A 22,521-nucleotide genomic window follows, 5' to 3' on the forward strand; every position below is an offset into this window, starting at 1 on the left:
TAATCTATTTACAATTTTATGGGATTTTGCACAAGACCATAATACATGTTCCTTATCTATATGAACATGATCAGACGATAAGTATATATAAAACCTTAAAAACTTGATAACATGTGGAAAACGTTTGCTCCATAGCAGAAATTATCCAAAATAAGATTAGTATGTTTCCACTCACAAAAATTTGATTTCCAATGCCAAAATCCAAGATCTGTAAGCTGAATAAATTCTAACTTGTGTGATTGCGTAACAACATATTTGGATTGAAAATCAGACAAAAAGTCATTAAAATGACTTTTTTCCTGCAGTGACACTGTTAACCCGATAGGGGCGCTATAACTTATCCTTTAAGATTTTAAGAAAGATTTTAAATGCATTTAAGATCTAATGAAACAACAAAAGAGGAAACAATTCAACTTGAGATAAAGGGAGGGTTAAATGAGTGACGTGTCCAGCTTTGCCCTCCCTCCTGCATGGTGCCTTCCTCTTCATCCTCCTCCTCCTCCTCCTCCTCCTCCTCCTCTGCAGCAGCCACTCAGTGCAGAGCGCAATATGTTAAAAGAGACAGCCACAAGTCGTCAGACGGCTGTAAGAGCAACACTTTGGAGGGGAAATGTCTCACTGGAGGACCACCACGACGCCAGGGGGTGCGGAGAACTTGAGGAGAAGATCTGCAGGTGATTCACCAGGTGAGTTTGACCTGTTTTACCCTCTAATGACGCTTCACGTGCCTTTTTAAAAAAACTCCGTGAAACGTGCATTTAAATTTCTACTCGTTTGTTTGCCCATGCTCATTAAAGTCACCTGTGCTGTTAAGAGGTTTGTCACATGAAAGCAGGTTGAGGGATCTTTAGTTTTTTTGTTTTTTTTCTCCAATTTAAGACCAATTAAACCAGAAACATAATTCCAAACCTTATCTCATGGTTTATCCATCATTCCAGCACTTTTTTTTTTCATTTTCCCCACTACATAGTTTTTTCTTTCTACTTAATCACATTGTCTATGGGAGATTATTTACACGGTTTTGCAGGAAAAAATAATTCATTGTGGCTTTGCAATGTGAGCTCACGCCAATCCTCGTAACTTCTGAGGGGTGTTTCCCACATTAACATTCATAATTTTCTGTCCTGCTCAAACATATTTTTGAGTGAATAATGTCATTCCACTTGCTTCCACAATCCACTAAATGAACCCTTGAAGAATCATTTTTTATTGGTCCTTCAAATCCAACAAAAACATGCATTTAAGGTTAATTTATTGACTCTTGACTCCCAAAAGGCCTGTTAGTGAGTGTAGTTGTCTCTTTAATTAACAGATAAAAAAAAAAAACTTACCTGCTGGAAGATTTCCGAGAAGCCATCATGTTTTTATTTTCCTTGATGTACATCTATATCAAAGCACCGTACAGTTGGCACAGTTTTCTGATCTATATGTCGCAATGCGTTGATAATGTGATCGGTCGTGGCAGTTAGCAGCATGGGGGTGAGCGGGTCACGCTGCATGACTCTCATGAGGTTTCTGTTAGTCACACGCATTTCCACGGCGGGGTCTTTGTCATGGGTGTCACCTTTTCAGTTGTGTTCCGGGCCTATAATCATTGCTCTCGCTCTCGCTCGCTCATCTTTTCTCATCCAGACGTCTTGGTCGATCCTGAGCAGCACCACTGCTTCCAGCATCGGCCCTCGCACGCCGACAGGCTCTGTGTTGGACCCCACCATCCCGAGCTGGGCGGCGTGGAGACGTCCTCCGTCGAGGCTTCGTCGAACCACTTCTGGCACTACTCGCCCAAATGTTTCCTCACTGTACACAAAGGTGCTTGAGACACTTGGACCATCGCTGATGAGTGTTTTGGTAAAGAGTCTGTGGACACTGGGAGACGTTGAGGAGACGTTCTCACTGGGTTTGACTTTCACAGGCCATGCAGCCTCGGGGAATCAGCTGCGTTACGGAGACGAGGGCTGGCATGACGGCACGTCGAAGACGACGATCAGAGCTGATAATGAGGTGGAGGCACACAGGGAAGCCAACAACTATAAGGTACGCCATGACGGAAACCCTCGAACATCAGCGAAATGACTTAAATTACACTGCAGATATTTGGTTCTCTATTGGTGGCTTTGTTGAGTAGTGTACTTTTTACTTTTTTTTTTTTAATTGTCACATTTTATTCATTTATTTTGCAGTTTGGTTTCAGGAAATGGAAGGGGAATGTGACGGAGAAGCCCATTGAAGACCGATCAGACATCGTCAAAGAGCTTTACTCTGATCTTGACGTGGTTAAACCTCTAGAAGGTTATTTTTATGATTGTTGCCACACACACACACACACACACACACACACACACACACACACACACACACACACACACACACACACACACACGTAACCTATATGTCTGATTTTGTCTTTTTTTTTTTTTTTTTTTTTCCAGGCTCAGTGTTCACTGTTGGAAACTTAACCTATTTGATTTTATTTGGATGGTGGATATCGTTATTCTACATCCTTGTTTGCCCTCTAATGTTTCTAACGATCCTCGGCGCCCCTTATGGTATGTACACGGTAAAACAAAACAAAAAAAGACTTGTCATGGTCTATTCATGCTTTGTTGAGTTGATCATTTATTTGTTTCTTTCAGGTAAAGTTTGTTTTTGGTTGGCATGGTACTTTATTTGGCCTTTCGGAAAGTCAATAAAGAAGGTAATATGATCACTCTTTCATGGAAGTCATATATTCTGTTTACCATTTTAATATTTATGAGAAGTAATCAGTGAAACGCCCTATTTTTATTTTTTTAATATAAAGAATATCGGCAAATCTAAACACTTAACCAGCATACAATTTGTCATCTCTTGCATAGCAGGCAGCATAATTTAAATGTAATCTAAAAGAGAGGGATTAACTTCTCGTCCGAGCTCACCAAAAATACAGTTGGCATTCCCCAAGGGTCCGTCCTGGGCCCACTTCTATTTAACGTTTACCTGCTTCCACTGGCTCGGATTCTGATTTAAATACAAAAAAAATCATTATCGGAGCTCTGCAGATGATGCAGAAATGTTCCGTTTTTAAAACCGGACAGAAAATATTATAATCCAATGTTCATGGATATGACGCATTAAGACAATAACAGACTTTTTTATATTACCTGAAGAACATGGCAAGAATTAAAGGGATTCAAACAGGATTTAGACAAACCTTAGTGAGCTACAAGTAAACCAACTTTGCCAGAGTCTTGAAGAATAAACTGCATGTTTGCTACCCCAGTTCCCAGGTCTTTGCACAGGCTTAAAAAGTTCTGCATGATATGGTTGACAACAGTCAAGACCTTTTAAGGTTGTCTGGATCAAACTTCTTTTCCCAGAGTCAAAAACCAAATGTGCAGAAACTGCTTTTTATTAAACATTTATGCACAAAATATCTAAGTGCTACGAGAAACCTACAGAATTAGTTCTTCATTCAGCATTATTGATTTATTGGATAGTACCACTTTGAATCCCTCGTCAGTGAACTGTGTTTTACAAATTAAAAAAAAAAAACTAACTCAATGCTGTTTATTTTCAGGCAAGTGATCTTGATACTAGATCCACACTGAAGCATCCGAGGTGTGAGGTCATTCAAGAAGAGGGCAGCAATGAGGACCTAATGAGGGACAAAGACTCTGCTCCCCTTATGGTCTCTTCCCCGTTACCGGTAGAGATCCCCGTCCCTGACCTGCAGACCGGAAAAACCTCGGATTACTGGGTAGGAGAGACCTGACGCAGCTTCCGCATCGGTTTGGAAAGTTCCGTGGTGCATTTGGCTTTTCTAATTCCTCTTCCGTCTCTGCAGTGTCGCGTCAGTACGTACGTTTGGTTGCTGCTGGGCTACCCTCTTCTGGCTGTGGCCCACTGTCTGGCCTGTCTGCTGTCCTTCCTGCTGGTCTTCACTATCCCAGTGTCCAAGATGAACGCTCGCATGCTGACGACGGTCCTCCTCATGGCGCCGGAGGAGGTTCAGATCAACAGGCTGGAAAAGGTACGCGCTCATTTTCTGTGGCGCTTTGCAATTGGGAGCGCTCAACAGATTTAATCACAGAAACCAGATGCTAATTGTCACGTCACATTATTTTGTTTGTATCTTCCGATGCCATTTATAGATATCGACTTGTTATATTGTGGATTGTAAGCTTCCCTCACGTGACTTTCATATTAAAACGTACATATATAGGTTTTGTTTTTTTTACCTTGTATGTCCTCTTTTGCAGAATGTTGGATGTGAGAGCAAAGTCATCTTGTGCTGTTATCGCGCTTTCAATGTGTATTACTACAAATACACTGTCCAGGGAATCAACATTTTTGCTCTCAGTATCCTTGTTGTGCTTGTTGCAGGTGAAGTAAGGTTTTCATAATAAATGCTCAATGGCGCTTCGATGTCGTCCAGACACAATTGCAGGAATTCTCCTTAAGTCTTTGCTCTCCGCAGACCTGCTTCCTCTAGTTGTGATCACTTTGATCATTGGCTACATGGACCATGAGCACATTTACTGTAGTGCAGAGACCAAGTTTGCCACCGCCATCACTTCCATCATCCCCCTGTCCTACTATATTGGCATGGGAATAGCAAGGTAAGGCTCTTTTTGAACTCCAGGAGCACATTTTGTTGTTTTCAAGGTTACTTGACTGTTTGGTTTGTTTTTTTTTCCTCCCTGCAGCATTTCTGCACAGAGTAACTTTGCAGTGGGAGCGGTGGTGAATGCGACTTTTGGCTCAATCACAGAGATGACCTTCTATATCACAGCTCTGCTGCGGGGGCACCGCGCCGCCACTAAGTGTTATGAAGAGATTGTCAAAGCTGCTCTCACCGGGACTTTGCTTGGCTGTATTCTCTTCATACCTGTGAGTGACTTTAAGTTCTCCAAAAGGATTTTTTTTTTTTGTATATTTCAGATTTTTTTTTTGTTTTGTTTTTATATGTAAATGTCTGTGACCAAACTCGTGCTCTGGCCACACAGGGCATCTGTATGATCATCGGAGGCATCAAGCACAGGGAGCAGCGATTCAACAGCCGCTCGGCAGGAGTGAGCTCAGCTTTGCTCTTCATCTCCATCGGAGGTCAGCATGCAGTCGGAGGGACAGTTTTTAAGCAAAATGTCCACCACAAGTAAAACAACTTCTAAACCTCTCCCGCTTGCTTCATTTTTGACCCCAGGTGTGTTTGCACCAACACTCTTCTCGAAAACCTTCGGCAATCTAGTTTGTGAGAGCTGCACAAATATTCCAGGCAATGGGAGTGTACCGTTCGTCTGCAAGGACTGTCACTATGACACGGTGGGCAACTTGTTACCTTCCCTATAGCGACCAGCGTCTCGAGACAAAGTTTTAACAAATCACATTACTTTGTCATTTTGGGTGGATTCAATAATCATTCTTTCTATTCTCAACAGAGTCAAACTGACCCACATTTGATTCTGACTCATACCGAGTAAGTGTGCCTTTTTTATTTTATTAAATTCTTTTTTAAATGATGTAGTCTCAGAGGATCTCGGTAGTGGTTTTCACTAAATATTTATCACGAAAACTGCTTTCCAGGCCACTTGTGTACACCATTTCTGTCTTGCTGCCCGCTGCCTACCTGATCGGCCTGATCTTCACACTGAAGACTCACTCCCACATCTATGATATCCATATCAGCGATGGCCATGGCGGCCATGCACATGGTCAGTATGCACAGGAGGGTACCGGCAGCTACAACAGCACTGGTGAGGCCTCCACTGGCTGCCTACGGGCCAACACCTGTATTAATGCCAGCATTATTGCTACCAGCCATGTCGCAGCAGGTGTGTGGTGTGCACGCTCTTTAATCTTTTTTTTTTTTTTTTTTTGTGTGTGTGTTTGTTACTGCATGCGCATGTCACTCAGACCGGTGTTTTCTGTGCAGAGAGGTCAAGTTATGTGTGCATGCCTAAACTCTTGTGCGAGCGAAGAAGAAAGTTTGACCTACATGGTTTGCAAGTAGATCGGATATGCTTTGGCACGTCAGGAATGTGTTGTAACGCTGTACAAGGAGAATAAAATGCCATTATAGGCTTTCCTGCAAAAGACGATGGATTTTTAAAAATCTTCAAATATTTATGCATTGTTGCATTATGTTAAATGAATGTGCTTTGTCGCAACAAGGTTAAACGGCATTGGCCATGATGTCACTATGCAGAAGAAGAAATGAGTTTCCATCAATCCTGAACGTTATTATAATGTAAATACCAATGTAACAATGTACAAAGTTTAAGTTATACCCCAAAAACCTCTATTGACATTTAAGGTTTCTCAGCAGAAGAGTGTAATTTGCATAAAATATTTATTCTTTAGGTTTTAATTTAAATTTCAGCAGCAGTGCTTCAGATGTAGTATGCTGCTATTCAGACTTGACGCTATCTGGTATTCCAAAATGTGCTCAAACTGCGAAATCGGTTTTGAATCTTCAACTCGGACGTTATTCCTGAGCTCATGGGCTTATCTGTCGTGAGCAGGTCACCATGTTGTCCACTGGTCCCGGTGGCGGGCTCTTGGCGTGCTGATCATAGCCACGGTGCTGATGGCGTGCTGTGCTGATCTCAGCACCGAGAATATCGAGCCCTTTCTGACCCACTCCTTCATCTCCCAGGTATTTAGAATAAATGAATGCCTTTTTTTTTTTTTTTTTTTTTGAGGACTTTATAAACAAAACATTTGATTTAATGACTTGCTGTCACCACTCTTGCAGCCAAATTTGTGCATTTATCTGGAGTTTGTTTGTCTGCCTCTTTGTGCTTTGTTGTTCAGATCAGTGTCCTCTTGTTTTTGCAGTACTTCATCGGTGTGACAGTGTTGGCCATGGTGCCAGAAATTCCCGAGATTGTCAATGGGATCCAGTTTGCCCTGCAAAACAACATCAGTCTGAGGTTCGTGTGTGCTAATGTAATATTGAGTTACAGTGAAAGTAGTTATTTGGAAAATGGCACGTTATATTACGACCATTTATAAATGATCAATTCTGATACAAGTCTGATTAAATAATCGTGTCTTTAACAATTTAACATCTGTTTGCAGCCTTGAAGTGGGCAGCTGCATCGCTGTGCAGGTCTGCATGATTCAGATTCCACTGCTGAATCTCTTCAATGCTTTTTATGTAAGTAAATGAAATATTTTGTGTCATTTCAGGCAATTTTGAAGTACAAGTTTTTAAAAAAAATATTTAAAATTCTTGCAGGATGTTGGATTTGTGTTGGTATTCAGTGACATTCACCTTTGGGCCAGCATCTTTAGTGTCATTCTGGTCAACTATATTTTCATGGATGGAAAATGTGACTACTTTCAGGGTAGGTTTTATTTTTTTCTTCCTCCATGTAATCCCTTTCCCAACATCAGAAATAATTTTAAAATGTTTTGCGTGATAATTAATACTCTTGCTTTTGTGCAGGGACGGCTCTGGTGGTGGTCTACCTCATCCTTTTGGCCCTTTACTTCTTTGCTCCTTCGCCACGCTCTTGTTAATCTGCAGGCTGAAAATGCAACGAACACACACTAATCCTTCATCTTTAAAAATATGGGCCAGAAAAAAAAAAGAAGAAGAAAATACTGAATGTTTTGTCATAAATGTGTAACTTTGAGATTTGTTGTAATATTTATTGTTTTTGTAACTTTGTAAAATGTTTATCAGGTCTAATAAATGAAATAATTCTAATACCCCAGCCATCTTCTATACTGCTTTATCCAACCTTTGGTCACAAGGCCTGGAGCTGATTTGGTTCACTATGAACAGGTTACACACTGATGTGTAATGGTGTTTTCACACACATGCAGGAAACCCGAGTCACCAATTGACCAGGAATGCACGTCAATGGACCGTACAAGGAAATTTGAGTAACAGGGGAACATGCAAACTTTCAAGAAAGATCCAAAGACTTGCAACTTGTTTCAGTGAAAACATGATTTAACTGCGAGACTAACATTGCGGCATGTTAAACAAGTTTTTATGTTTTTTTTTTTTTCATCTGCTGCTTCCATCAGTTTGTGTTCATAAACAAGTGTGCTTCAGTGAATGAGCTCTTCTGCACTATTAGTTTGGCTCATTTTGACCGACTTGGCAAAATGAGTGGAAATCTTTGTAATGTTGTAAAAATACAAAACTGGTAATGGGGCAAGGTAAATATCTTAATCTGATTCGCATTGACTGGAGCAATGAAAGCAATTCATGCAAAGGGGTGTGAAAGTCAACTTAGGATTTTAGTTCTGCGTTAAAGTTTAGTCGAGCGAAGAAAGTGGGGGAAGGTAAAATAATTTGAGTTTTATTGACAGAAAACAAGACATACAAGCTTTCAGTAGTACATTTGCAAGGTGAAAAGATTCAAAGTAAAAGATTTATTAAACAGATGGTGTCATCATGCACTGGGAGTTTGGATGCAGATACTGTAAATAATTGTAAACTGTTAATATTCATGCGCCACCGTGCATCATCTCATTCGCACTGGAAATCTTACAAGTCATGCTCACATTTTGAACATGCAACATTTGGCATCAAGTAAAGAAATGTTATCATCCTGCAAGTGAATGGAGATTGAATGCAGTGTTGCGGTTGTATGTAAAGATCTTAGTCGCGTGTTGGTGAAATGTCAGACGCATTCGCTAAAAAGGCACTGCAGTATTGGATGTTTGCAAAAAGCCTGCGGTCGTGGTGATGCAACGCCATGGTTACTTCAATAAAGAGGGAGTAAGAGCCTAAATAGAGTTAAGTCTTTATTTAAATAACAGCATTTTAAATAAAATTTAAACAGCACCCAGTTCACAGTGATGTGTAGCATGGATTGTTTTACAAATGAACGCAACAGGCAAACACTGAAAATAAATGATCTTGTAGATACCCATCTTTACTCTACCATTTCAGTAGATGTTCAGAACGTACGAGGGGGGAAATACAATAGTCCGGACACCAGCAAAACCAGCACTTAGCCTTTCATTACATGCAAATTAAGAGCACACAGTGTTTCTTTATGTTTGATCACAAATAGTATTTAAATGTTTACCATGTTCGGGTTTTCCGTTCCTAAGCAGCTAGCATTAATTATTAAATATAAAAATAATTTGCAAAGATTAATAAACCATATACAATGAACATATCTGCTTTTACTCGTGTCAAACTAATGTAAGCTCACAGCTTGACAGTAAAAGCAGGCATGAAAATCAGTGGTATCTTAGTCCATGCAACTTTCAAAATGTGTTGGGTTTTTTTTGATTGAAAAATTAAAATACATCTGATAAACATTTAAAATTGTGAAATACAAGTGAGAATGAAAATTATACATGACTATTAAATTGGCTATAATGCACAAAAACCACTGTCTGCATCCATCTGGGACTGAAACCAATAATGTGCTCACTTCTGCTTGTAGAATTAAATGTTTTTTTTAAAAAGTAAATGCCTCAAATTATGCAAGACAAAATGTGCAAATGGCAATATCAGTTTAGAAGAGTCCTTTAGCTTGACACAAAGGCATCATGTAAGGAACAATGGCGGCATGGGGGGGGGGGGGGGGTTCGAGTAAAATCCTTGCAACATATTTTCTTTCATCACTGTAACTACAAAAAAATTAGAACAAAACCAACGCAGAAAGGCATCCCATAGTTTTTGGTTTTAAGGCGGGGCTACTTTATGCAGGGGAAAGTGTGTGTATGTTTGGGAAGGTGGGGCAGGGGGGGGGGTATTATCCCCAGACTTGCTGCAAATCAAATCCTGTGCTCTGTCAGACTTCATCTCCCTGCCGTTCAAGCCTGGAAACTTCCATTGTTGCTATTTCAAGCGTTCAATCAGTTCCTGCGTGAGCCCCAGGTTGAGCAGCTGCATGGTGGGGAGTGAAGTCAGGTGTGGAAAGGCCTTGAGGAGCTTTTCCCAGCATAGCTCCAACAGGCTGGGCACAGCCAGCCAGACCTTGAACAGAGAGCCAGTTCTCTTGTTCTCGTGGATGTTCACCACACCGCCGTGAATGTACATGCAGCCAGCCTGCGGGCGAAGTGAAACCAGGAGTAAAGGCTTTGTACACAGTCTAGATACATGAACTTCCGTCATGTGGTGGTATATAATTATTGTGAAATCAAAAAGCTCGTCGCCACAGAAGTTATGGTAATCTAGTCTATACGTCGGCATCAGAGCCGAGAGAAAATATCTGGAAATAGAGTACAAACCGGGGTGACGGCAGCGCAATGAAAGTAGGCTGGCTCGGGCATCTGTGCTGGTAGTCTACTCCACTGGAAAGTGTGCAGGTTTATCTTCCAAAGATCCGCTAATATTACTTCCCCATTGTAGCCTCCGCAGATAAATACATCTGCAACAGATGAAAAAGAACATTACGTTAGTAGCGTGAGCTTTCAAAGAGAGCGTCAACTTTAGGGTGGCTGCAGCAGGGACAATGCATGGGACAGTGGGATGCCTTTTCCTAGTATAATTTGTTTGAAATGAAATCATTCTTATATATATGGGCTCATATTATGGATTTAATTCATTAAAATAAAAAGACAAAATAATGACAGTTTTAGACTATATATTAAGACTTACCAGGTACAATATATAAAATCTAAAGCATAATGAGTTATTGTTTTGATTTTATATGCATCCCAATGGCAGAAGACTGTTATATCTTATGATGAAAACTACCTTGGGAAGTGCAGCAATAAACCCAAAATTATGGAGGGGGGAGGGTTCATTCTCCCACACTTTCAACAACTACTACAGATGTTATTAGGAGAGTTTATGACTGCAATGTTCATCTAATTGCTGGGCGAAACTAAGCTAAAAAAAAAAAACACTTTCATGCAGCTGTAACAGTTCTCACCATTGCGTATTTGTACACAGCTATGGCATCTTCTAGGAGCAGGATACCCTGTAAAAATACATTTTAAAATATCAATATTGAGAATGACACTGGCTTCTAGTAGATCATGAGAGGCAGTATACTGACCAATTTTATCATGAGGTTTGGTTGAAATCTCCTCCCAGGAGTTGGTCTCCAGATTGTAAGCGTGTATCTACAACAGAAGCATGATAGAAAAGGTTTTCGGGATTATAAAAGTACACAAATAGAAATCTTCAATGTACAGCTATTGACATATAGAGATTAGACACAGAATTGTACTTTAAATGTGACTATGGGCTTAACTACGGTGACTACTTTAGTGAAAATTAAAAATTTTCCTTCATCAAAATGTGGTGATAGATTATATGTTAACTGTTCAGATAATCTGCTCTTCAGGCTGTAGTACCTTATCAAGAGGATATGACGTCCAGGAAGTTCCTCCTCCCAGAATATAGATTCTCTGTCCATCGTGCGCTATTTCATGTCTGTATCTGTGCCAAACACATGAAAGTAAGCCACGTCAAGCAGACTCAAAACAGTAGAAATGATGAACTGCATCTTCAAGGCATGGATGAGGGACGCAGTACCGTTCCTCAGGCAGATCATCAGGAGGGTTGTTGGGTTTAAGGTGGATCCACTCCCTGGTCGTCAGGTCCAGCCTGTGCAGGTCTGTGCTGTAGATGTACCCCGTCGTCCCTCCAAACACGTACAGAAAGCCATTTATAATGACCATAGCCTGCAGTAGGGAAGAGTGGAAGGCTCCATTTACACTGAAGTGGTTCAATAAAGTAGCTACCTTTTCAGAATCCCAAAAAGAATGCAGGGATTTATTTCTTTGGATACCTGTCCGTAGATTCTGTTGGGCTTCTTTCCTCGACAGTTGAGCAGCGACCACCGCTTGTACTTCACGTTACATACGTGAACATCGTTACCGTTGTTTTCGCCAAAAGGGATCCCAGTGCCGCCAAACACCAGGAGGTTGTTCCCATGTAAAACAGCTGAAGCGAGGGTAAATTTAAGTACAATTTCTGCGGAAAATACAAATACTGCGGAGAATCAAAAGCAGCATGTCACCTGACATAGACGCCAGCTCTGTGGGCATGAAACCCTCCGTTCGAATCTGCTGCCAGCAGCCTGTAGCAAAGTGGTACCTCCAAAGCTCCCTGAACAGTGGGTAGTCTTCATTCTCCGACCCACCCGACTCGTCGTAGTCAGGGTTATACCCTCCGAACACATAGAGGTTAGTGTTGTCAGCGACACAACGATGTCCACTGCGGGCGGGGGGATTGCGATGACCTTGGAAGAAAGGAAAATCACACTTACTCGAGGTTTCTTAAAAGAATACCCTCTAAAGCAGACCGGGGGATCGTGACCCGAGGGCCGCTTTCCTTCTTTGGGTGTAAATGAAGACCCTGTGAGGGGTCAATGAGAAATCATGAATGGAATTAATATTAGTGGACATGACACATTAACTGCTATATATTCTATATATACTGTTATTGAGCAGAGTGGGATATATCTATTCTACAGCAGCCGTAGTGTTTTTAATGTGGTACCCTGGGGACACTTATTTTCCCACTTCTCTTCAAGAGATGTAACTTCTCTATGGAAACATTCCAACATCTTTCCACGTGCAATCTCTTTTCCTAGTATTCTTCCAAATGCACTGTGCGAGGAAAAACTGGGACGACAGCATGCAAACACAAAGACAAACGAATGCCATTCTTGCTATAATGTAATTGCACCGTGGATTTTAACCCCTTTAGTTGGTGACTCATTCGATTTACTCTGATTTTATGGGCTGTAGAATTTATTTTAAAACTGTGCAATGACTGAGGAGTCTTGCCTATTTTCCAAAGATTACGTCAACATTCAATACGACAAATTATTCAAATGTGTGAAATTATGAGGAATCTTGTCTGTGATTGCAGAAATCCTGAAGACCACTGTTCATAGGTGCAACGCTCTTCTCTTCAGCTTTAAGTAGTTGTTGAATTTTCTCTGGATCATAAACAGCGAAGGAATTATGATTATGAGAACTATGCACGACAAATCATGTTAGCTGTAACACGACAGGACTAAAAGGGTTAAGAAGAATTACACCGTTTTCTTGGAGATTTCAGTACTTTTAACACATCTTCATTGTCTATTCACTCAGTGACAAGCATGACTTAGACGTAAATATCCACAAAACATCTAGTATTTTAATTGCTCGGTTCTGGAGGAATTGGACCACAGCACATCTAAATAATAATACGGTCTGCTATGATGATCTTAAGTTATATTGGTCATATTTCTTTTTAGTTGCATGTCAACATTAGCCAGGGTGACTGGACAAACCAGTTCATCTCCGACCGACAAAAAAAACACAAAAAAACAAACATGGATGTGACCAGATTATTTCACACATACATATTATTTCAGACAGTAAAGAGCTTACAAAACCCTGAACCCTATTAATAGAAATGATCTTGTAATGTAATAAATATGACAACTGTTCGTGCTCAATCATAGTATTTATTTTGATGCGTCCCAAATTTTAGCTCACATGAAAACATGCTATTTTCAGCTCAGGGATATCTTAAAAACAGTGCGATGCCAGACACAGATTAGAAGACGGGCTAAAAAAGCATAATGATCATGTACTGTAGTGTTTTGTAACGAGTGGCATCGGAAATAGTAACGAAATGAAACATCAGAGCGTCTAAATGGAAAATCGCTCGCCTGAAAGTGATGCCAGCACATAATGCGACATTTCAGTCACTGGAATATACAGCCGACTTTGTGTGTGTGGAGCAGCTGAGGTATGTAAATAAATATCCAGAAAAGAGCGACGACGTTAAAACACACATCCTGGTTTAGCACGTCTTGCTAATGTTGTGGACCGACCTGCTAACGTCAGCGCGTGCGGCGGGCGGCCTGTCAGTCTCTCGAATCTGTTCAGCTGGTCGGGACTGCGAGCCGCCACGGCGTCTGACATCGTCTCCCCTTAACAATCCGGTGCCGGAGAACGTCACATCAGATTAAAAACAGACATTTGCTAAAGTGCAGATTAGTCATTTCACGTTTCAGTCACTTTTTTTTTTTAACTCCCCCCCACCACCAACCGAGAGACACTTAACCAATCAGCGGGCGTGTTATTAGGGTGCGGTGACGTCATGTTGGGCGGGGCTACGCGGGTCGATTGATCTCCACAACAACGTGGACGACGCGGCCCCACGCGGCGGGGTCATTGACCTGTTACTAGCTAACTTTAATCTGTCAAAATCAGTAAGTATATACTTCAAATTATTTAGTAAACAAATAAGCACAAATATTGAGGTTTTTTTGGGAAGTCAGAAATGTTCAATATACAATCTGTAGAAAAACACAAATCAAACTCTACTGTGTCACTAGATAATCAAAATAAATGCCATCTGCTTTAAAAAAGTACCAGGTTTATTTATAATAGAATTAAATATCGTATTTTACACGTATTTAATCAAACTCGTTGGTATGAAGTAATCAATGTAGAGGCATAGTGTTAACTTAGAATTAGTCCACATAAATGGCACAAGTTTTGTTCTTTATAGAATAGAGTAGAATACAGAGCCCTTATTTATCATTATACAATGTACAATGAAATTGGAGAGCTGCTCCTCTTACAGAGGAGCAAAATGTGATAAACCATTATAACACAGTACAACAAACTATTGTGTGCAATATAACAAAAAAGTTCATTATAGCAATAGGTTCACAAATATTTCACAGTAGATGTTTGATTATTTTTTTGTTGGTGATTTGCAGAATGTTTGTGAATCACCGAATGTGTGAATTTAGGGCCACCAGGGCTGCCATGAGGTAGCTACCTATGGTGGTAGTCTCTGACGCTGCCTCAGTCTTTCCCATCTTTGTTATATCGAGACACAGCTCCTGCCACTCTCAAACAGGAAACCTCATGTGACTACCATATTTTAAGGACAGTATAACATCACGCCCCGTGTTTAATGATTAACAAAATAGCTCTTGGTGACTTCAATTTTAATGCATGCATTGTCAAAGAGAGAAACAAAGAGACAAAGCCACAATGAATACTATTATGTTTGACATATTACGTTTCAGTGATTTAATTGACCTCTGTAACACAATTGTTTTTCATTAACTAATAAAAGGGGGAATTCTGTCAGCACACATCAAAACTAAATTTATCTACAATACTGTATGTTGTTCAACATATATTTCAAAACACTAGTATTCATTAAAAACGTATCATGATTACGTTCTTAAATGAAGCAATGAAATAAATTAGTAATTATAATATTGCTATCAGTAGTGCCGATCATTTCTTTTTTTTTTTGATAAACTATTTGATAAAGAATGGTTGCCTGCAGTGGTTTCATAAAACGGAACTATAGTTTCGGGTTTTATTTTCCGGTTGCACCTCAGAGCCGATCATGGCGACTCTCGGCGGCAGTCGTGGGGATCGTCTCGGCAACTCCAATCTGCACAAATCTCTCGCGTCTCCGGAGAAAGTCCGCGAGCTTCTCAATGAAGGGGTGTCTTCGAAAGACGCTGCTTCTAACAGGTGCAAATTCCGAGCGATTGCGCTCTATTTGTGTGATTTAGCGGACAGAAACACAAGTTGACGGGAGCTAGTTTGCGTTAGCCGCTTAGCCTCGCAGCTCCACTGAAGAGGCGCACATTGCATATTTCACTTCTCGAGCTACACAGACATGATCTGCACATACTCACCATTTTAATTCAACTGCGCTGATTAGTGATCCCCTTCACTGCAGTTTTTACTGTCGCTGGTGTGTTTCTATTGTAGACATTTGCAGATAAGGGGGGTGGGGACTGAAACTTTGACGATAACGTCCCTTTCTTCAAGTTTGCTGCTCAGTTTATTAATATTCTGAAAAGCCGGGCTAAATAGTATTCCAGTGTTTTGATGGTATAAACGGATATTTGTAAAAGCTCCATATTGAAATAAATATCTGTTTGCTATACATGGACATTGGAAAAAGCATCTCAGTGGTGTGCTGTAAAATCTGCATGGCTGTTTATACATTCCTTTACTGGCTTATGCAACGAAGGTTTGGTAAGCAGCATACGAAAAACATTGGGACCTTTCCGGTTCAACTCCAACTTGTTTCATTTTCTTTGTTGTAACATGAAGTGGCCTGATAATGCACCATTGAATTAAATATGTTATTACTGATGTTATTATTGTTTATGACTTATCTAATCTCGATGTATTCAAAAAGTTTGTGAATCTACAAAAACCTCAGCAGCCTCACACATATACTAATACTGTAGTGTCCTTACTGTTTTTTACTGGAGCGGCCCCCAAAGTGCATTTCACTGTTAGAAACATTCACCTATTCACACACCGAAGGAGCGCTCGGTCCATCCATTGGGAAGGGTTTTGGGTTCAGTGTTTTGGTCAAGAGCACTTTGACATGTGAACAGGGGAGATGGGGAATTGAACCTGCAACCTTCTAATTGAGAGATGACCACTCTATCTACCGAGCCCGTTGATTTTGTCAGTATTTGTTATTTGTTCATTCACAAGTCTACAAGTCTCTATCTTGTGATAATAGCATTGTGTGTGTTTATTATTAGTGTGTTGTCATTTGACTGATGACTTGGTTTGAAATCACATTGGAGAAGGTAAGTGTTGGATTGTAAGGAAGTAGTCCTAGTATGCTGAGATACTGTTCAATCCTCGCTCTCCAGAGGTGTGGCGAGCCTACTTTGACCAAACGCCAGTGACAAAAAGTCAGCTTGTAAAAATCCGAACCTAGGAATTATAAGTAATTACATCCTTGATTATACATGAGGCAATTGTTGTGTCTTGATATGTTTAGGTTTTATAAGGAAATCAGCTGAGGACTCGGGAGTAAATATCAACAGCAGAAAATAATTTAGACATACACAATTCTATTTTAGCCATACAATTTTCAGTCAGATTATTTGCATCTAGTTTGCCTGCATCACGTTTTCATGTGCCGTTTTGTCAGTTTCTGAAAATAATTTATGGCAATTGGCTGCAAAACAAAGAAGTGACGTACGAGCGACAAGTTGCATCTTTTTGTCTGTCAACTATGCTAGTTTCTGATTTATTTTTCCTTTAATGTGATTTCAGTGCACACGGTGCTTCGACAGATCCGCTAACACCTTCAGAGGCGACGAACAAAGAAGCTTTTTTCTCAAGAGTGGAGTCATACTCGATATCCTTTTTTTTACATTTTGATACAGTATGAACTGTGTAGGATTTTTATGAAATTATAGAAAACTGTTTAATTAGTAAATATGCTTGACATGCACAAAACTGTACCTCCATTGTGTCAACTGTGTCTTCCTTAGCGTAGCACTGTTTGAAATGGGCAGGCAAGCCACGTGTCTTGTCCCCTCTGATATGTGCCAGATATGGCTGGATCAACGTCGGCTCCGACATGCTGAAGTGCTCCAGCTGCCAGGCCTTCCTCTGTGCGTCACTTCAACCCACGTTAGACTTTGAAAAATGTAAGCAAAACTTGAAGCAACTCGAGAAGACAGTGTCAGAGTCAGGGCACACGCCGTTTCTAGCAAGGTTTGGCTGACGTCGCCAGCCTGCCAAAAAGCAAAGGTCAAACGATTCTCTTCTTTTAAATAGATGAAACCCGCATTGCAGAGATATCGAGGCAGCTTCAGACACAGCATGAGAAGTTTTGCCCTTGGCCTGACTTCCCGTGTCCAGGTAGGAGCAGCATTTTGCTTTGCATTTTGCCATGTCATTTCTGGTAACCAGCCGGTCATCATTGTGAATGGTCTCTTTATTTCAGAGAGGTTCTGGCTGGTTCCAGCAAGTGAACCATCAACACTACTTGCTGCCTTTTTGGAACGCTTCCAGAGCGCCTGTCTCCTTGCACAGCAGCTGCCGGCCATGAAACCAGAGCAGCTGAAATCTATGGTGAAATAGCAAATTAGTTTTTGTCTTTAAGCCAGTCTTGAAGTCCAAACAATCATGAATGAGATAGATGGATTTGTTGTAAAGTGATGTAAACATCTTGCCTTTGTTGTTCTTGTTTACCCGCAGACTTTGACAGAGGATGTTATCAGTGTTGTACTACAGCTGATTGAGGAAGAACAAAAAAGAAAGGGAGGTTCTCCGTCTTCAGAACCTTTGGATGTCCAGGTGGCTGCCTGTATTGTTTCTCTCTGTGGCTGGGCAGCGAGGTGAGACAAAAAATTTAAACCCCTGAATCACACAAATATGTTTATGTTAATATGATTTGAATGCTTTAAGATAAATCAAAAGACTTGGCAGTTTTAGCTGGTTTAAAAATAATAATAGTGGCACATTTCACAAGGACAGAATACCATTTAGAAAGGTGAACTATAGAGGCAAAACACACATTCCTGGGACCACAGGGGAGTGACGGTGTGCTAAAAGTCCATCAAAACTCACGACCAAATTATTAATATTAGTATTTTTTTAATATTGTTTTACATGCAGAGTGCGGGGATATGTGTCCATTGTTCCACTGCTCTGAAAAGATCTGTGACCCAGGCTGAGAGGAGAGGCGATCTAAAATCGTTAAACAAAAATGATGTCCTCTTTTCTTCTTGTTTCTTCTTTTCTTTTTTCCTTTAGCCCGGCACTGCATGCAATGCACCTCCCCATCCTTACCTGCTCTTTCTGCATGCGCAAAGTGGGCTTGTGGAATTTCCACCAGATGGAGGGTATGTGTGGCGATGGCGACGCCTCACCAAACCCTGTTGGCGCTCCTGTTCAGCCGACAGGTCCCACCACGGCAGCCAACCACGAGGGTCAGGCAGACCACTCCACATCTCCCTCGCCCACTCCTGCTCCGACTACTCCATGTCGCATGAAGCTCCGGAGCCAGGACTCCACACGCTCCGACCAGGCAAGCGTTCAGGAGGTCCATCTGCTGAATAAGCACATTTTGCTTTCATATGCTGCTTTACTTCATGGCTTTTGTTTTATGTTGCAGGGTGAGGGCACCTCCTCCCCGGTGGCCTTGCGGGCCCGAAGCAGAGATTCACCCAGCCCCAGTGAGGACCTGCCAAGCCCTTTGGCCCGAGGAAAGAGACCTGCTACTCGCAGCAGAGGACAGGGGGACGGTGATGGTGCTGTGAGCACTCCGAAACGCATGTGCCTCTCATCTCTTGGTGGGCCTGTAAGAACAAATATTCTGGATTATAAATACCTGTTAGTGTAATAGTGGCTCAGGACTCCATTGCGTCACGTTTCTTAAAAAAATCACACTGCCTCATTCAGATGAAGTTTTTATAATGGCACGCCAAACCACTGTTTTTAACGTACATCTCTTCTGTTATTCCAGGATGGACCCATTCACAAGAATGCTTTTGACCCTCTTGCCCAGCACAGGGACTGGTGCCCTTGGGTCTCAGTAGGGAAGGAGAATGTTGATCCAGGGGTTGTAGTCCCCTTTTTGGATGGAGGCGCCGCTTTGGATCAGCAGGGCTGGAAAGCAGCACTCGACCTCCTCATGCCCGCTAAGAAGAACTCCACTACAAGCAGTCCAGCACAGGCAAGTCCAAATAGCAGATCGCCCTAAACTTCAGAGATGTGAACTAGAAACCCATTTCAACTCTAGTTTTCAATTAAAATAAACAATACTTCTCCTTTTCTTCCCCCTGCAGAGCCCTCGTGACAAGTCTAAAAGGGTGTTTGCCATTTTCCGCCAGTGGCAGATTTCCTCGTCTCCATCCCAGTAGACTGTTGGCGACATTTATTTGGCGGACTGACATGCCTCTCTTTTTCTTGTGGTACAGAATCCATCTTACCAGTAATGGGAGTGTCATATCATTTCAATGTATGCCATCCCTGTTAAAGGCGTGTTTACGGTCAACGTGTTTCTAAGGGGAAATGAAGTTCATTGTGTCTGTCGGCCGATGAATGAGTGTCTTCTCTGTGAACAATGAAAAATGTGAAGGATGCCTGTGGCTTTGTAAACTGTCTGAGGGCCTACAGTTTCCCCTCTGTCACATGTAACCATGAGTAGCTATCGAAAGATATCATGCATCTCAGTATATAAACAAGGCATGAACTCTGGACCTCACAAGTCGTCTGCATTGGTCGACACTAAAACCAGCGCAATGATCTGGATTGCTGATGAGATAAGATGAGGAATCGTGAGACGGGGCCAACTGGCTCTACACTGGAAAGACTATGTTTACCTTCACTGTATGATGAGTCACATGCAGGACTGGTAAATATTAACCTCAAGATTAGCAACAAAAAAAACCCTAAAAACTGAGGAAGCTCTTTTGTGTGTTCGTTCCATTTTGCTTATAAAACAAGGTGGAAGATTTTGTTTTTATTGCTGAAGTACTGAGTGTTAACAAGGAGGTGGAATTTTGTGCCACAAATTTCAAAGCAGTTTTCAATTCGTTTCAGGATGCCTGAACATCTTTTGCCTTCTTGTGACATCTCGTTACTAATGCAGTCTTTTATTACCCTGCATGTGCTTCTATTTTCAGTCAATCTTCCTGAAACGCTGAATAAAATACTCTTAGAAATGTTTGTCACTTTTGCATGTATTTCATGGGATTCTCATAAAAAATAATACTTTCAAATTGTAAGATCGTGCGCACAAAGACACCGCTTTTTTATGTGGTTATGACCCTTGCAGATACAGAAAATGTACTCATGGAGTTTTTTGAAGGCTGTCCAGGCATTGACGGCTTTTTATGAATACTTGGTTGATTCCTACTCTGCCATCTGTAAAGGTTTTGACTCCTCAGTAGCATAGATTCAAAAAGTATGGAAGCAGTCCTCAGAGTTCAGTTCATTAAAACATTTTTATCCAAATTAGGGTTGCGGTAGTCTGAAGCTACTATTGTCTAGTTTAAGCAATACACCCTAGACAAGTCATCTATCACAGGTCAAACACTTATTAATACCTTTGGGCAATTTTAAAATCACAAATTAACATGACATTTTTAGGAAGCCAGATAACCAGGAGTTAACCCATACAGACACAAAAAAAAAACTGCAAACTACATAGAAAGGTAGCCCAGACTCAAACCAAGAATATTCTCGCTGTGAGGCAAGAGTGTTTTCATTTCAATATCATCAAATGTTACACTGTTAATATACTTCTGATATGGAAAAGCTGGGTTTGATTAAAGGACACGTGGACAGCCCCTGTGAAGTGTAAGCACACCAGTTTTATACAGCTGGATATGAATCAGGAGAAAACGAGGTTGCAATACATAACATTAATTATTTGATATAAATACATAACATTTACAATGTAGCAGATGTGATTTCTTCAATTACTTCTTAATAAACAGATTATACATACATACATTCATACAAGCAAAACTGAAATTTTTCTTTTTTTCCCCATTTTCTTGTCAAAAATTATTCCATTAATAATACAAAATGTGTAATGTGAACAGTTTTTTCTGTTTTGGAAGTATAATAAAGCAGCGATGTCAAACATAAGGCCCGTTGGCCAAAACTGCCCCTTAAGAGGCTCCAATTCGGCCCACCAAGCAAATGTAACCCGAGCTAAGATATCGGCGATGCTGCCATGAAAGATCAATCAAATTAGCCTCATAGCCACGCTGTCTGGGTGAGTTTGTAAAAACCTGCATAATGCAACAGTTTCAATAGAAGTTATTTTGAACATCTCACTGTATTTTACACCAGAAGGTTTTAATAAAATTAAATCAAATTTAAATAAAAAAAATTCTTCCCCACACCACAACAAAGACAAACTCTAAATTTAAAGGTTAACATGGCACTAATGGCCACATGGTGAAGTGGCCATTAGTGCTCTTGCTTCACAGCAAGAAGATCATGGGTTCAATTATACAAACTCGTGGATGGAATTTGCATGTTCTCGTGTGTGTGTGTGTGTGTGTGTGTGTGTGTGTGTGTGTGTGTGTGTGTGTGTGTGTGTGTGTGTGTGTGTGTGTGTGTGTGTGTGTGTGTGTGTGTGTGTTTTACCTGTCATGGACTGGAAACCTGGCCACGTGTATCCAGCACCCCAGAACATGGATGAATGTATTATGGCAATATTTTACTGGTCGAGCCCACTCAGTATGTTATTTGGTTGTTTGTGACCCTGAATAAAAATGAGTTTGACACCCCTGATATAAAGAAACTCATGTTCTTTTCTTTTTTTTGATTTTCTGACTTGAGAATGTGGACAAAGTTAAGAAAATAAAGATGTTAGTGATAAAACTAGAAAATTCCACAGGAAATTATGTAACTGATATTTTTTTTGCAATTTATTTTTTTTTTGCAATTTATTTTATCGTTGACCAAAGTCAAGGCAGGCACAAGATTTTACTTTTTTTTTTAGAACTTTATTGCACAAATACGGAAAATCCAAATAGGGCAAACATCAAACACAACAAAATCAAACAACTTTAACAGACAGTGTTCACAAATAATACATTCAATTAATCTTACGCTATATGACAGGTACTTGTAACGTTTGTAACTATAACAAATACAAATGGAAATGACATATTAACGGAATTGTATATAATGAAAGAATATATATACAAAGGGGACCAGGGAAGCAGAGGTTCTCATTATTCTTTTCTGAATAGTTCTTTAAACATGTCGAGAGTTTCATAGCTTTTTTTGTGTTTATGTTACTGAGTATTTGAATGTGTTTTTTTAATTAAATATAGAATT

The 22,521-nt window shown here is 40.6% G+C and overlaps 3 protein-coding genes across 3 annotated transcripts; 2 read left to right on the forward strand and 1 right to left on the reverse strand.

The window, feature by feature from the left end:
* Positions 1 to 610: 610 nt before the first annotated feature.
* On the forward strand, positions 611 to 7,503 carry cax1 (cation/H+ exchanger protein 1; the record flags this gene model as incomplete). Its single annotated transcript, XM_080491590.1, has 20 exons — positions 611 to 686; positions 1,633 to 1,809; positions 1,922 to 2,034; positions 2,181 to 2,289; positions 2,430 to 2,546; positions 2,634 to 2,695; positions 3,557 to 3,736; positions 3,824 to 4,009; positions 4,239 to 4,338; positions 4,457 to 4,598; positions 4,686 to 4,869; positions 4,986 to 5,085; positions 5,183 to 5,301; positions 5,418 to 5,455; positions 5,563 to 5,810; positions 6,501 to 6,634; positions 6,817 to 6,911; positions 7,060 to 7,138; positions 7,220 to 7,328; positions 7,430 to 7,503. The coding sequence occupies 20 exons, from the start codon at positions 611 to 613 to the stop codon at positions 7,501 to 7,503; spliced, it is 2,442 nt and encodes an 813-aa protein (XP_080347716.1).
* Positions 7,504 to 8,276: 773 nt separating this feature from the next.
* On the reverse strand, positions 8,277 to 13,949 carry klhdc10 (kelch domain containing 10). Its single transcript, XM_080491662.1, has 9 exons — positions 13,746 to 13,949; positions 11,931 to 12,152; positions 11,700 to 11,854; positions 11,444 to 11,592; positions 11,263 to 11,347; positions 10,962 to 11,028; positions 10,836 to 10,883; positions 10,189 to 10,328; positions 8,277 to 10,006 (listed from the first exon to the last, which is right to left on the reverse strand). Exons 1-9 carry the CDS (start codon positions 13,834 to 13,836, stop codon positions 9,797 to 9,799), a joined length of 1,167 nt encoding a protein of 388 aa, XP_080347788.1. The 5' UTR covers positions 13,837 to 13,949; the 3' UTR covers positions 8,277 to 9,796.
* A 1,340-nt stretch (positions 13,950 to 15,289) lies between these two features.
* zc3hc1 (zinc finger, C3HC-type containing 1) lies at positions 15,290 to 20,388 on the forward strand (the record flags this gene model as incomplete). Its single annotated transcript, XM_080492306.1, has 10 exons — positions 15,290 to 15,420; positions 16,981 to 17,065; positions 17,210 to 17,360; positions 17,491 to 17,574; positions 17,660 to 17,787; positions 17,914 to 18,053; positions 18,472 to 18,745; positions 18,833 to 19,018; positions 19,184 to 19,393; positions 19,506 to 20,388. 10 exons carry the CDS (start codon positions 15,290 to 15,292, stop codon positions 19,578 to 19,580), a joined length of 1,464 nt encoding a protein of 487 aa, XP_080348432.1. The 3' UTR covers positions 19,581 to 20,388.
* Between the last annotated feature and the right edge of the window lie 2,133 nt (positions 20,389 to 22,521).

Source organism: Lipophrys pholis, assembly GCF_963383615.2.
Source record: "Lipophrys pholis genome assembly, chromosome: 22".
Classification (NCBI taxonomy): Eukaryota; Metazoa; Chordata; class Actinopteri; order Blenniiformes; family Blenniidae; genus Lipophrys; species Lipophrys pholis.

Coding starts and splice junctions, on each gene's coding strand:
- klhdc10 (XM_080491662.1), bottom strand. CDS start 13,836: ATGTCAGACGCCGTGGCGGCTCGCAGTCCCGACCAGCTGAACAGATTC. Junction 11,348..11,443: donor GATGATCTGCCTGAGGAACG/GTACTGCGTCCC, acceptor TGTTTGGCACAG/ATACAGACATGAAATAGCGC. Junction 10,007..10,188: donor ATTGCGCTGCCGTCACCCCG/GTTTGTACTCTA, acceptor CTTCGCCCGCAG/GCTGGCTGCATGTACATTCA.